Source organism: Echinops telfairi, unplaced genomic scaffold, assembly GCF_000313985.2.
Source record: "Echinops telfairi isolate 266 unplaced genomic scaffold, ASM31398v2 ScPeMD7_7469;HRSCAF=8507_1, whole genome shotgun sequence".
NCBI classification, from domain to species: Eukaryota; Metazoa; Chordata; class Mammalia; order Afrosoricida; family Tenrecidae; genus Echinops; species Echinops telfairi.
In genome coordinates this window covers 69,385,936-69,400,414 of record NW_022111373.1, presented here as the reverse complement: position 1 = coordinate 69,400,414, position 14,479 = coordinate 69,385,936, and the positions used below count along the sequence as shown (strand labels likewise).

The following is a 14,479-nucleotide window of genomic DNA, read 5'->3' as shown; positions in this document are numbered from 1 at the left end:
TCCTGAGGGAGGGAAGGAAAAAAATTAGGAGCTGATACCAAGGGCTCATGTAGCAAGAACATAAAATGATGGCAACATATGTACAAAAGTGCTTGACACACAATGGCTGTATGTATGGATTATGATAAGAGCTGTAAAAGCCCCCAATAAAATGATTTAAAAAACAGACAGTCTGCTTAGAAAAACAAAATTAACACATTTTTACAAAGGACCGCAGTTCTTCTGAGATTGTCCGCAGTCCTCTGGAGCACAAAGAAACAAGCTGGGAGGGCTGGGGTGCTTACCAAGTGACACAGGCAGGATACACACTCCGACTGGCAATGCTTCCTTTACACTAGCCCCACATAGCTTAACAGGCTAAATATCTGTGCACACGAGCAAGGCTAACGCAGTTCTCACATTTCTGATTTTAACGGTCTCCATTCATCTTAACCAATGTATGATAGATTACTATTAGGTTACACTATCTGTCTGAAATAAAAGTTGAGCATTTGAAAATGAGATACTACATACATGGACAAACTTTGTACATATCTGCTATGCAGAGCTTAATTTTTTGTTTTGACTTTATTACTAAAGATCAAATTTAGTATCCTTACCTAAAGAGCCATTCATGTGATGTGACTCCATTCCTCCTAATCCACCCATTGGGCCATCTGACCCAGGGCCCATTGGAAACTATTAAAGAATGAAGAAAATGACTGTGATCACATTAGAAACAATGGTGTACCTCAATGTTACAGTGTTTACCTTTAACAGTATGAAGACATTTTCACAGCTTATTTTGACTTTCAATTTATGGATATGTTTCCTTGACTTTTTTCAGAAATGTGAATTCTCTAAGTAGACTGATCCATCTTCCTCATCCTGTCTCTGCTCCAGTTTTCAGGTTAATCCGCATTCATATCCTAGTTTTTCTCCAGCTACCCTCCGCTAGAAAGTCTATAGATCCCATTGCAAGTGAGACACAGTTTCTCTAAGCCACTAATCAATTTGACTGTTATAAACCAAAGGTGATACTTAAAGCAGCAGCTAAAATGTTGGCTTATTAATAAGAATAATTCAACATCATTAAAAAATATTAACATTTTTTTCTGAGCAGATAATGTTATCTTTTTTTCAAATGGATCATAATAAATAGTTTGAATTTACAGGCTAAATACATTTGGCTCCTTAGACATAGGTGAAAAAAACTAATTATTCTTGGCAATCTCACCAAGTAAATCAATTCCATGATAATTATTCTATAGATTTTATACTAAACAAACAACAAATTTAAACGAATGGGATATTTTTTTCATTTAGAAATGAAATCTTGGATGTGATGCCCAGTCTACAGCAGATGTGAACAGATGCACTTGGCGAGAACTGGCGGTGGACAGAGCTTTTTCCTGTGGGGTCACTTGCCCCTGGCTGCCACTCAGCTTCCCTTTGTCTCCCGGGATACTTGTGAGAAGACGCACAGACCAGTTTGACAGCAAGTTCTGCATTGTTACCATCTTATTTTTACATGAAGACAGTCTATTGAAAACACTTGCTTTATAATTTTTCCAGGCCAAAAGCATCTTTTCCATGCCTTATTGTACAGAATGTTGAACATGGTGTGTGTATGTGTGTGTAATTCTGTGGTGGTAATTACTAATCAGACTGGCTTTGGGGGATGATTGCCCCCAGGAGACAACCTTATACTCTGTGGAAACAGGATGGCCTTCCATCACCGAAAGCACACAAACCACATGCTTATAAAACTTCCAGAGAATGAAGCACATGTGTGGATTTTCAATAAACAACTTGAAATATGTATGCTTTGATGATAAGTCAAAGAGATTAACTTTGAACCAACTGTTGTTACTTGGCCTTTGTCAGAAGCATGGCTGAGGTCTGGGCTGAGAGACGTGTGCCAGTGAACTTATTAGCCTGGGTCTCTCTTGGTTTGGCCCCCCAGAGTGTTTTTGAAAAACACCACGATATGAATGCATGTTTGATTAGTATAGCTCATAGAGTTGTAAGGCTGGCTGAGAGCAAACATTTGTCTTTTTCACCACTGGTTTGAATGAATAACATTTGAAAGACTGACAAGTCCTTCTGCTACTATTCTTGGATCTCTAACTTTTGTACCAGAATGGAACATAATTGGATCTTTATCAGTTTAGCGAACTGCCTTCAATACCACATAATATTTCAAATATTAGCAAGTAGTAAGATATAAAATTAAAGTCTGAAAAGAGCTCTTCGATTTTTTTGCACCATTTCTAAAGACATAATTATCATATCCAACATGCTTTTTGTCATGTTCAAAATGCTGTCAAGACACTGCTGTTGGGTGTCATCCCACTGACTCCAGCTCCGAGTGACCCTGCACGACAGAGTAGGGCCGCCCGCGGAGCTCCCTCGGCTGTAGTCTTTCTAGGAGCAGATGGTACTTCCAAGGTTCCTATTTTTCAGACATTAGTCATATGAAAGTCTCCTTATCTTGAAAAAATAATTATATTAGAAGAATGGTGATAATTGAAGGCAGTGCTGTCCAACAAAAATAATATGCAAATTAAAAATGTTACCTATATAAAAGTAAGTTTAGATTTCTAACATGGTAATTGATAGGTATTACCAAGTTGTTTCCAATTCATAATGACCCTAAGTACAACAGAGCAAAACACTGCCCAGTCCTGTGCTGGGATTTCTTGCAGCTATAGTTTAATACATAAAGTGGGTGAAATGGATTTTAATATTTAATTTTACTCAATATCTTAAATTACAATTTTAACATGTAACAAATGTATATGTTTAATGAGATATTTCACATTAAAAAACAGCCAGTCTTTAATAACTTCAGTGTTTATTTTACATTTATAGGACATCTCAGTTTGGACTAGTCATACTTTAAGTGCCCGAAAGCCACACGTAGCTACAGTTATCATACTAGACAAAACCGACCTAATGTTTCCCTTTCTTGTCCTCATTGCTAGGAAAAAAGGTAATTATTTCATTGCTGACTTTTGGGTACATTATGGTAATATGTTACAAACACATCTCAATTTTCTCTACATTAACCTATGTATTTGCATATTAACTAGAAGCTGTTTTAAATGTTATTTTGTTGGCAGGTAGGTCTTGGATATAAATATTTTTCATTATAAACTTTTATAAAAATATAATGACCACAGGCTTATTAATTTTTGCTGTAGGGCTATCTCAGTAGTATATTTAAACCCCAGATGATTTCCTCTAGTGTTAGAAAAACAATCCTATCCACTTTTAAAATTTAGTGCCATATAGGAAAATATAGATGAATTAATTAAGTAAAATTCAATGATGTTAAAAATGAAGTTAATCTAAATTATCATCATTAATTATCATTTTCAAATAGTCAGCAGTAATCATTAAGTATTCTTTGGCAAAATAAGCTTAGGAACCAATGTTTTCTAATTGATTATGTTCAGTTTTACATTTATATTCAGTGTTAAAAATTTTTGTTTCTTATATACTCATGGCTTTTTCAGCCTAGCATACAGAGATAAACTTGATTGTGCATGTGTGTTGTACAATTAGGTCCTGGAAAAGAAAATATACAGTTTAGACAGCCTCGAATTCAAACACATAAAAAGAAAAAGTCATATTTACATTAGGTCTGTTAGGTCCAGGAGGTACTGCATTCATTAAAGTATACATATTGTCTCCAGAGTTGGTTGAATCTAAAACAAAATGTTATTTAATTAATAAGCTTCTTTATAAATCTATCAACAAGTTATCACAAAGTAATATTTAAAGAACATCTGGATACATATCCAAACTGATACCTGAAGCACTTGAGATAGTCTTTACAAACATCTGGCACTCGTTTTCCAATTCAAGAATTACCATTCTGAGGTTGTGAATTAGGTATAACAGATACAAAGAATAATCATCTAATTCTTTTTTTTTTCATCTGACAAATTCTGGTAAAAAGAACATTACTTAAAATCTAAAAGGTTGTAGTAAAGGGTCATTTGTTGTAAAAGCATGGATACTTTTTGAACTTCCTACTTAAGCAATGATATGCATAAGTACAACAGAAATCATTTGAGTCAGATTCAGTAGGTTTCAATTTCTCATTATTTCCTTATGTTTTCTACACATCAATTTTAAAAAGTTTATTTAGCTAATAATTATCAAAAGTTGGTGACATATCTGGCTTAATTCAAAGAGAGAGAGAGATTGAAGTAAGACTATGCGATTAGAATGAAAATTATCTTGCTTGAGGTAAAACCCAGTTTTTGCCAGCACAACTCTTCATACATTTTTTATTGATTTGATTTTTTTCTTTAGAATAAAATAAGTATAAAGAGCACATGGATATAAATAACATTTCAATATCGTAAAATTATAACAGTCCATTTCTCTTAGTTAATTCTTAATAAATCTTTAAGCACATAGAAGTGTGTCTATAATGGAAAACCTAGAGTGAAAGGCTGAAAATTTTATATTGAGGAAATATTAATTGTAAGATGCAGCTTTCTGCATCTTACAATTATGCAGTTTCCCCAAATACAATACATTATGGGATCTACTGAAAGAAACAAACACGTTTCAAAATGCACTGAGCAAGACAGAGATAACAAAAACCCTTTGCTTTTTCATAAGAGTGACCAGAGAGTGGGAGATAAGAAATTACTTTTCTTCTCTTGTGTGATTACTTAAGATTCAGTAAGTTTACTATGGCAGAGTAAACACTAAAATATGGCATTTATAGATTACTTGGAAGCACAACCACCCACTGTAAATCCCTATGGGAGCAGACAGCTTCATCTTCCCCTGTGGCTGGTGGTCTTTGCAGTTAGCAGCTCCATGCCTAACTCCCAGCACCACTAGGACACCTTTATTTGGAAATGTTTCACTTTGGATGAATATATCATACTGTTGAAAAGCTGAAACTACTCCTCTGTATTTATGCTAATTAAGGCCCCAGCCTACATTTGGGATTCATTTACACCCCTATGTTGTTGTCACAGATGTGTTGGACCACTAACGGTACACGTTCAGCAGTTTAAACATATCTTTCTCCGAAGGAGAAAGAGAAAGCCATCGACTCTTGTAAAGGTTTATAAAGGCTCAGAAACCCTTGATAGGGTTGCTATGAGTTGGAATGCTTCGATGGCGGTGGGTTTTGGTTTGGAAGTACACTATACTGTGAAACCAGGCTATTTGCTCTTTCTAGCATGTAACTTTCATGTGTCCATATTTTATTGTTCTTTCTTCATCTAAGCACATTCAGCTTCATCGCCACCTAATAAAATTCTACTCACTAATCCAGGCCCATTTCAATTTGCCACCCGCTTCCATGAAGCTCCCTGCCTTCCCATCCCCACTTCCAAATGAATGAAAATTCAACCATGAGTAATTTTGCTTTGCATTGAAGTTTTGTCTGATTTTCCTATTTCTGCTCCCAGTTGGGCTATAGTAAGACATTGAGAGGATGAGAGCCAGGCCTTGCTCATCTTGTACATGGCAGGTAACAGCTATCTGTTAATCAGTGGATCAGTCTCAGCCACAGAGTGTTACCTGTCAGAAAACCGTGGGATTGCTTTATAAACATAGAAAATCTTCCATTTCTCCCCGCTAATTTTATTAGCTTTACTTTTGGTGAAAGACCGGTCTATTTAAGATGCAGAAACAAAAATAAATCATTTTTAATGCCAACCGAGACTATAACTTGATCTAAAACCAAAAACAAAGCAAACATTTGAAGGAAATAGAGTTCATAGTTTGACCAGAAATTTTCTAGGGACTATCTGGTTCTTCTTTTTATTTAGAAACTACCATAAAAGAGATTCTCAGGGGCATGAGGAGTGGTGGTCTTCCTAGTAGGGGAATGTCTGAGACCTTTTTATAAATAGGAGGCCTCTGCATGAAGAAAAAAAGAAAAAAGGTTTGGAAAAAATATCAGGCCAACTCCTGGCTTGAAAGGGAGAATTATCAGATATTTTGTGTTACTCCAAAAACGTCTTTAAGCCTTATATGGAAATATTTGTTAAGCACAGACTAATTTAAAAAATATATAAACTAATATATAGGAATGTAGATGTGGGCAAGAGGAGCAATTTGGTTTTAGCTTCCATGAAGATGTTTTGAGGACAGAGCTCTGTGAGACATTTATAGCTATCGTCCAAGGCAGCTCAAACCCACCAGCCACTCCATGGGACAAAGATGTGTGGCAGTCGACTTCTGTAAAGATTTATAAGCTTGGAAACCCTACAGGGCGCGTTTCACTCTGTTTTATAAGGTGCTGCGAGTCAGCATTGACTTGACAGCAGCTGGTTGGTAGGTCTAAAGAGTTAATGAAACAAAGTAAATTTTCATATTAATTATGACACATGCTTTTTCTAAAATTAAAAGTTTCAAACAAATTTTATTCTTTGTTGGAATAATTAGTGAACTTATTTTCGAGCTTCTCGATGTTTGATTTCAAGAAGTCACAAAATAATAATATATAAATTATCAAGGGTTATGAGGGAGAGTGGAGTGGGGAGGGAGGGGGACAATGAGGAGCTGATGCCAGGGGCTTGGGTGGAGAGCAAATGTTTTGAGATGAAGAGGGCAATGAATGTACAAATGTGCTTTATACAACTGATGTATGTATGGATTGTGATAAGAGTTGTATGAGCCCCTAAGAAAATGATTAAAAAAAAAAAAGGATAAACACCAAGATAAAGGCCAAAAAAAAGAACACGCAGATTTAATAGTAAAATGAAAATTATTTGCTAATTGAAAAAAATCCTGTCTTTTATATGAAATGTTTAAAGTTGACAATAAAAGAGGATATTTATTTCATTTGGAAGTAACCACTGATCAAATTCAGCCTAAATCATGTTTTCTTCTAGTTATTAGATCTGTGTTACTCTTAAAATTGTGATAATACTGTAGTGAATCACTTCTGTGTCATTAAAATTAATTTGAAGACAGTATTAATCATTATATTCCACCATATCTCATAAACAATCTATTCAATAATTCTACTATAATTGGATTATGTATGAAGGTTGTATCTGCAATTTCACCATTGCCTGTACTAGAGTGTATTGTTCTGTCTTGAATTGTGTTGATCATGGCTAACAGTAAGATTGTAGTGCAACCTATTGAATATGAACCATTTCATGGCTCTTGATACAAGTTGCCCTGGGCATTTTCTAGGGAGATTGTGTCAATATAAACTTCAACTACAAGTATCTAAAATAAGTTCAAACAATAAAGAAATATTAAAGTATATTCCAGTTTAGAGGATTAAAAAAGTTTTTCTCATTATATAGTGGACTAAATAGTTAGTTAATAAATACCTATAGACATGAAGGGTAAATACTACCATAAGCAGATATATCTAGTTTAGTAAGATGATAGATATGATGAGCTTAATTTGTTATTTTGAACTTAATTGGATCTATGCATGTTATGTTTAAGTCATGTAGAACTTTCCTAAATTGTGTACTGCGAATTTACTGACCTGCTTGTTAGTTTCACAAGAATCTTTTATTCAATTACTGGTCAATGGTATGAACTACAAGCAATGCATACAAATCATACTATTTTCATCTTAAGTATGTTACTCATGCAACAAGAATTTTCCATATGCTTCAAGCAGTTGGGTATTGGTTCATCTTCCTTCCTATTTGCTGCCTCTATTTTACTTCTTTAAACTTCATGAGATAATGAACACTAGTAACCTTTCAAACACAATTTCTGTATTTTGTGATTCTCGTAGTCATATACCCACATGACTAATATGATTACAATACCTGCAGGACTAGGCATGATGGGTGTTCCTGGTGGCCCTCCACCTCCTGGAGGACCCTAGATAATTATACAAAATTTTGTTATATGCCAGGCATTTCATTAAACAATGGAAAAAAACACCAAACAGAAGGTTAAGACTTATTTCTATAATAAATCAATTTGAAAATAACTGACAAAATATATTTTCTCCACAATTAATTTTCTTTGAGTGCACAATCATTTCAATATTATGCAAACCATAATTTAGCTTAAATATGTTGAGACTGTTTTGACAAGTTTCCAAAAACAATGAGACTGTAACATTAATTTATTATTCATGACTTAATCACATCAGATATAATGAGGTTAAGAGGAAACCATTTAATAGGGTCTTTATAAATCCACAAAATAGGATTGATGTGTCTATGATTTACATTTCTGTCATTTCCTTAGTATCATTAGTTTATATAAATACTAATTGTAACCTTAGAGATTCTCATTTTTGAAAATATATTGATGGTCCTTGTACCTTCTCTCTCTCAGCATCAATTGCAACACTGTACCTTCAGCCATCACATCAATTAGAAATGAAAAGCAATGTTCACTACTGCTGTGGTTTGCTAAGGCTGTAAGCTACACACCCAACCAAAATGGAAATTGTGTAATTCTAAAGTTACTTTAATTATTTCAGACAACCAACATGGATAATTCAAGCCATGGAAGTTAGATTTTAAATAATTCAGATGCTTTATGCATAGTTATCAAATTGACTATTAACTGGCTAAGGTCTTGCTTCATTCTAACTGCATAGGCACAGCAATTATTTCAAATGGTACACACACTTACTATTTAATAAACAAATTAAATTTCCTTTAAATGCCATTGTGCCACAAAAATATATCAGGTTTATTCTTAAATGACTTAAAATAGGTTCTTTAAAAAATGTCAAGTCTACAGACATACCATGCTGAATGTTCCTGATCTCATCTAAAAAATGTTAAAAAGTCAAGGAGTTCAAGAAGGAAGAGAATGTCTTGAAACTGTGGTAGCAATTGTACAATACTGTTTGATGTGATTGAACTATGAAATGATACGATATCTGTACTAGCTCCCAATAAAGTGGGTGTTTTGGGGAAAAATGTTAAAAACGTTGACTTTCATACTTTCAACAAAGATATAAAAAAGTAGTTAAATTTTCTTAGTGTGCATGGCTTAAAAAAACAGTTAAGTACTACATCCACAGATCTCAAACTGTGTTCTTTTCACTGTGGTAATAAAAACTCTTTTTCAATGAAGAAAAAAAATATTCACTGACATTCTTTAATACCCTTTTATCTTCATTCTAGTTAGTCATAAACCTAAAAAATTTTTTAGTAAAGATCTCCCTTTTCCCATTCCCCCTTGCTTCTCTGTGACTAACTACCCCTAAGTATTATAACGAATTTTCATTTCTCGTGGTCAGGGGATATGACAAGTATTAAAACGTAATGAGGAGTAAAAGGTCATTTGCAAATTCAAAAAGGAAAATAAAACTTGCTAATTTAACTTGAGGTCTATACACATTTCTGGAAAATCTTAACATGTGCTGACTAAGTACATTTTTTAAAGTAATGTTTTGAATGTCTAAGAATGACTAAAACACTAACAGGCTCCCCCAAATTACTAGTCATTACTTTGCTGCGTGATTCACTTTGTGATTGGAATAAAGTTTACTGTCTTTTTAGACTTTGTGTGGAGAAAGTGTATAAGGGAGGTGGGGTTGATGATTTTCCTGGAGAACTGCAAATTCAAGCACATCATTGTGTAAGTGGGGATGGTTCTCTTCTGGACAGAGTGTACTGTACTGGTTACAGAAACATACGCTGAAGTAAAATACAGTACTTAGGGCAATTCAGACCAGATTGATAACTGTTTCACTAATGAACATCAACATATGTACCGAGGTTGGCAGATGATACAACTCAGTACAAATCAGATGTTCACTTCTTGGCCAATACACAGGGGTTCTTCTTAACATCTGGATGACTATTTCATTGCACAAATAAAACGTAACATCAATTCTTATGAGCAAACTAACCCAAATGTACTTACTACATAATTCCCAGGAGATGCTGAGGAGTATGGTATCTAGAACATGAACAGGACAAGAAAAAATATACACATTTTGATTCATGTGGCAATATGGAGAAGGACCTGCAATGAATTTACTTCCTGACTTTTATTAAGTTTTAAAATATATCCCAAAGAATGATAAAGATGAAGAATATTTATATCTGCTTGAGTGCCAGACAACTAGAAAACCACAATATTATCTTGGATTTACAAACAGACAACAGATTTTAGTCAAGAGGAAGTTAGAATTACAACTTCAAATTATACTGGTTTCACAGCCGTTGTAGTCCATGCTCAATACTGATGACACTTATTTTAAAACTAGAAATATATGTAAGCGGAGGCTTTCTAAAGTTCAGAGAAGATGGAATGAAAAGAAAATGGAATTCTCTCATGAACTTTCTGAAGCCTCCTCATGTTAGTACAGCTAAAAAACGAGAACTAGATAATTTCAGATTAGTAGTCTTTAGACATGCACCTCTAGCCTGTATGCATTTTGGGAAGCATTATTTTTGTAAAGGCAAATTTCAGGCTAGTACATTTAAGCAGTACAGGTCAATATATATATAAAGATATATATATAAAGTTATATATAAAGATATATAACTCTTATCTTTCTCCTCCCTTTTCAGTTAGCTAAGAGGAAATAATATAATGAATGAAGAAGAGTTTGTCAATATGAGTCCTCAAAGACTATTACATTGTGGGAATCAGAGTAACACATTCTCCTTTCTCTTCAAATCAAGCTTTCAGACCAATGTCTTTTCTAGATATGAAAAGGTAGAAATATGGCATTGTTCTGATAATCTAAGACGTTAAAAATTAGAAAACATACACAGGGGGCTCCAAAAAGTTCCCGGGCAAGAAAATCCATTATCTTTTCATTTCATTTTCCATGAATGTTTGAAGCCCTCTCATATATTGAAAGGTAAGCCCTTGAGGATAAATATTAACAAAGTTGAAGCCATATATTGTTTTCTTCTTCACACAGGAATCTGCTCATAGAGAGGGGTTATTTTTACCTTGGTCTGAAAAGAGGCAATAAATTACTGTGTCCTAGAATGAGTCAGAGAGCCAGGGCCAGAGTAAGACCTTTACTATAGTAAAAAAATTACAGTGCCTATACACAAACTTTCCTTCCACTCAAAATTTGGAAATAGAAGAACAAACAATATAGGGAACTATAAAGTAAGCATAATAAAAACCCTACACTGTTTCAATAATACCTAGATTCTTTTCAGAAAACATTAAATTATTTGAAAAGATTTTTCTCATTGTTTTGTGTCCCTTGCTTTGCCTCAAGCACATACCATATGCCTCTAAAGCGCCTGCTTGGTCTGCCTATGGGTAATTCAACACTGTGGATGACCAGGTTGCATAGCGGTTATACACTGGGCTACTAATCATTAGGTCTGTAGTTCAAAACCACCACTTGGTCCATGGGGGAAAGACAAGGCTTTCTACTCCTATAAAGAGCTACAGTCATCCTTGTATTGCAGGCTCACTAGGAGTCAGAAACGATGCGATGGCAGTGAGGGTAGCTTAGTTTTATCAGTGACAAGACTACTCTCACATGAGTACTGGGCTCTCTATAGCAGTAAACAAACCCTTTGTCCCCTTGAGCTCCTTTTTAGGCCATGATCTTGCTGCTATCCTCTGCTTCTCTTTATTTGAAACTTGTGCATTTGCCTCTTCAAATCACCAGCTTATCTTTTGGCTCGTAGGACCAATTTTCATCTCACTGTGTCGAGAAGCAAGGATGTCCCTTCGAGGACTAAGGTGCGCCTGACCTTCTCCATGGTAGTTACAATCACCTCACATGCACGTGGAAGTTGGACCATGAATAAATAAGACTGAAGAAGAACTGCTGCATGTGAATTATGGTGCTGGTGAAGAATACAGAAAGTAACGTAGCTGGTCAGAAGAATAAACAAATCTGCCTTGGAAGAAGTACAGCCAGAATGTTCCTTAAAGGCAAGGATGGTGCGACTTCATCTCACGTATTTTGGACATGGTGTCAGAAGAGACCAGTTGCTGGTAAAAGATGGCATACTTGGTAAAGTGAAGGGGCGGTGAAAGCGAGGAAGGCCTTCCATGTGATGGACTGACACAGTAGCTGCAACAACAGGTTCAAACCTAGCAACAACTGTGAGGACCGCACAGGACCAGGCATTGTTTCACTCCATGGGAGATGGGCTCAGAATGGGCTTGCTGCCACTTGACAAGAACAACATGACTTTCTCATGCTCTGCTTCTCTCTGCTGCCTACCTTCATCCTTAACAATTTCAGTCTCATCTGACCCCGCTTTGCATGGGCAATTCTTTGCCTTCCTTTCCTTTCCACACTTCCCTTCCTTGCACTGGTGTCTTTGTCCCCATCCTAGAACTCTTTACAGAGATCTTACTCAGAATCTCAGTTCTACTGAACAACTCCCTTACTAGACTGTTTTCATTCCTCATGACAGTTACTTTTTAATATCCCAAACAGAATCTTCTCCATAACCACTTGTCCATTTTCACTTACTTAATGAGGTCCCTTCTGTTTTTTTCCTACTTCATTTGCCTCCTGTCCCTTTCCCATGTCTCATTTCAAATTTTATTTCTTTCTCCAGTATCCTAAATTCCCTAACCTGAAATCTACTTTGTTAATTTTCATCTCTTGGATCACCCCAGCCATCGTTTTTGTTACAAAGAGAGCTTTCCTGAAGGGAAACACAAACTGGGTTGGCAAAATCCAAAACATGATCATGCTTTCCAACTTCGAGCTAGTCTTCACTAATACTTGAAAGGGTTTCTGCTCAGCTTTCACCAACACCTGGGGTATAGCGTGTGCTGGTAGACCTCGTGATCCCAGGGGTGAGGGGAGAACCGATTTGTTCGGTATTTGCCCACTTTTTTGGGTATACATAGTCACACTATGGCAGACTTAAGTTACTGGCAGCTAACCAGGCAGCGCACAATTCCTGAATGTGTTGCACACTTTCGTGAGTTGGCTACTGTTGTGATTATACCATCCTGCGAGGATGCACTGCCCTCCTGCTGTCCACAAATGGAAAGCATTAAGGTTCTTGCTTTGCTTCTGTCTTCAGCTCACCACTTCATTCTGGATAAATGTAAAATTTCATCTATTCATGCTAGGGAAAGGAAATAAAACTTTCTGTGTTTTTTCACAGGGAAAGGAGTCCCTTTCTCCCAAGTCTTTGTTCCTTTTATATTTTTAATTTCTCCCTTTCCAGGACTCATTCAAACATTGGTTAATATAAGAAACATTTTAAAATACTTCAAAAACTTGTTATCTCACTAACTTCAGTATGTTCCCCATTTTTTGGCCTGCCAAGCTCTTTAATTTTGGCTTAGAGTCACTGTTTCTACTTTGTATTTTCCATGTCTCCAGTAAAATCAAAATTTGGCTCCTACCCTCATTATTTCATTTAACCTACACTCTTGAAAGTTACCAGCAGGGTGTGACGGTCTAATGTGAAAGGCACAAAGTGTTACAAAGAAGTGCTATTGTGTGGGTGTGGAGGCCATGTGTGAGCTGGGTAACTTGGACTTAAAAGAAAGCAGGTGGTCCACGGAACGACAAAGACAGAGTAGCATAGTGAAATAGAAATGTGAATTCGTCCTTCATTTGGGAAAAGGTATGTTATTGGGTTGCATATGGAAGGTTGTAGTAATAGATGATGCTTCAGTTTATGAAGTAGAAACTAGGAGTCAGAGATGTTAGACATGCTCTGATTTATGTTTCTGTAGGATAATTCTGGAAGCCACATGGAACATGAACACAAGTTAATAAGCTATTGCGTAAAGTTTATGCAAGAGATGATAGAGTGGTCTAAGCTGTGATCATTATGAAATGTAAGAGAAAGAATTTAAGGAACATTTCACAATGGCAGGCAAGGGAAGGAATAACTATAACTAATCAGTAGCCTTTCAACTTTTTGATTGGTAGAAAAATGATGGACTTACTAATTTATAGGGAATTGGGGAAGTTGGGGGGAAGAGTCCAGCATGTTGAATTTGAAGGCATCAAAAACAAAAACAAAACTGTCATATGTTGATTTCCACTCAGAGCAACCCTTTAGGAAGGGTAGAATTACCTGTGGGTATTTGAGACTAACCTTTTTCTAGAAAGCCTTATCTTTTTCCCGTTGCAAGTATTAGTAGACATTAAAAAGGAACTCCAGTGGTGCTGTAGGCTAAACATTGGACTGATAACTGAAAAGTTGATGGTTCAAGCCCACCAATCGCTCCATCGGAAAAAGATGAGACTTTCTGTTCCCATAAATATAGATAGCCTCAGAAACCTTCTATAAGGTGGCTATGTGTCAGAACTGACATGATGGCTGTAGATTTGGTTTGAATCAACACTGGTTGATCTGATCAATAAACATTTAGAAATTCTGAAACTTATTAGCTAACAAGTCTAGAGATAGAGCTTTATCTTTAAATAGATACCCACTCCACTCAACACATACAAAAGGGATTTTGAAGGCTACCAGATACAGGGACCAATACTTGGCCGGGACTCCACTAGACTCTGCGATAAACTACTAGGAAAAAGCAGTATCATACAAAGAAAGAAGAGGCTCAACAATTATATATTAAAAACATTATCAATTTG

The 14,479-nt window shown here is 35.7% G+C and overlaps 1 protein-coding gene across 1 annotated transcript in view; it reads right to left on the bottom strand.

Annotated features, from left to right (window-relative positions):
- Nucleotides 1-14,479, bottom strand: part of SSBP2 (single stranded DNA binding protein 2) — a 321,263-nt gene that overhangs the window by 21,525 nt on the left and 285,259 nt on the right. Inside the window, exons 11-14 of the mRNA XM_045285203.1 lie at nt 9,835-9,870; nt 7,767-7,821; nt 3,622-3,692; nt 600-678 (exon numbers count right to left, since the gene is read on the bottom strand). Coding sequence (XP_045141138.1) covers nt 600-678; nt 3,622-3,692; nt 7,767-7,821; nt 9,835-9,870 — 241 coding nt within the window. The remainder of the gene's footprint in view (nt 1-599; nt 679-3,621; nt 3,693-7,766; nt 7,822-9,834; nt 9,871-14,479) is intronic.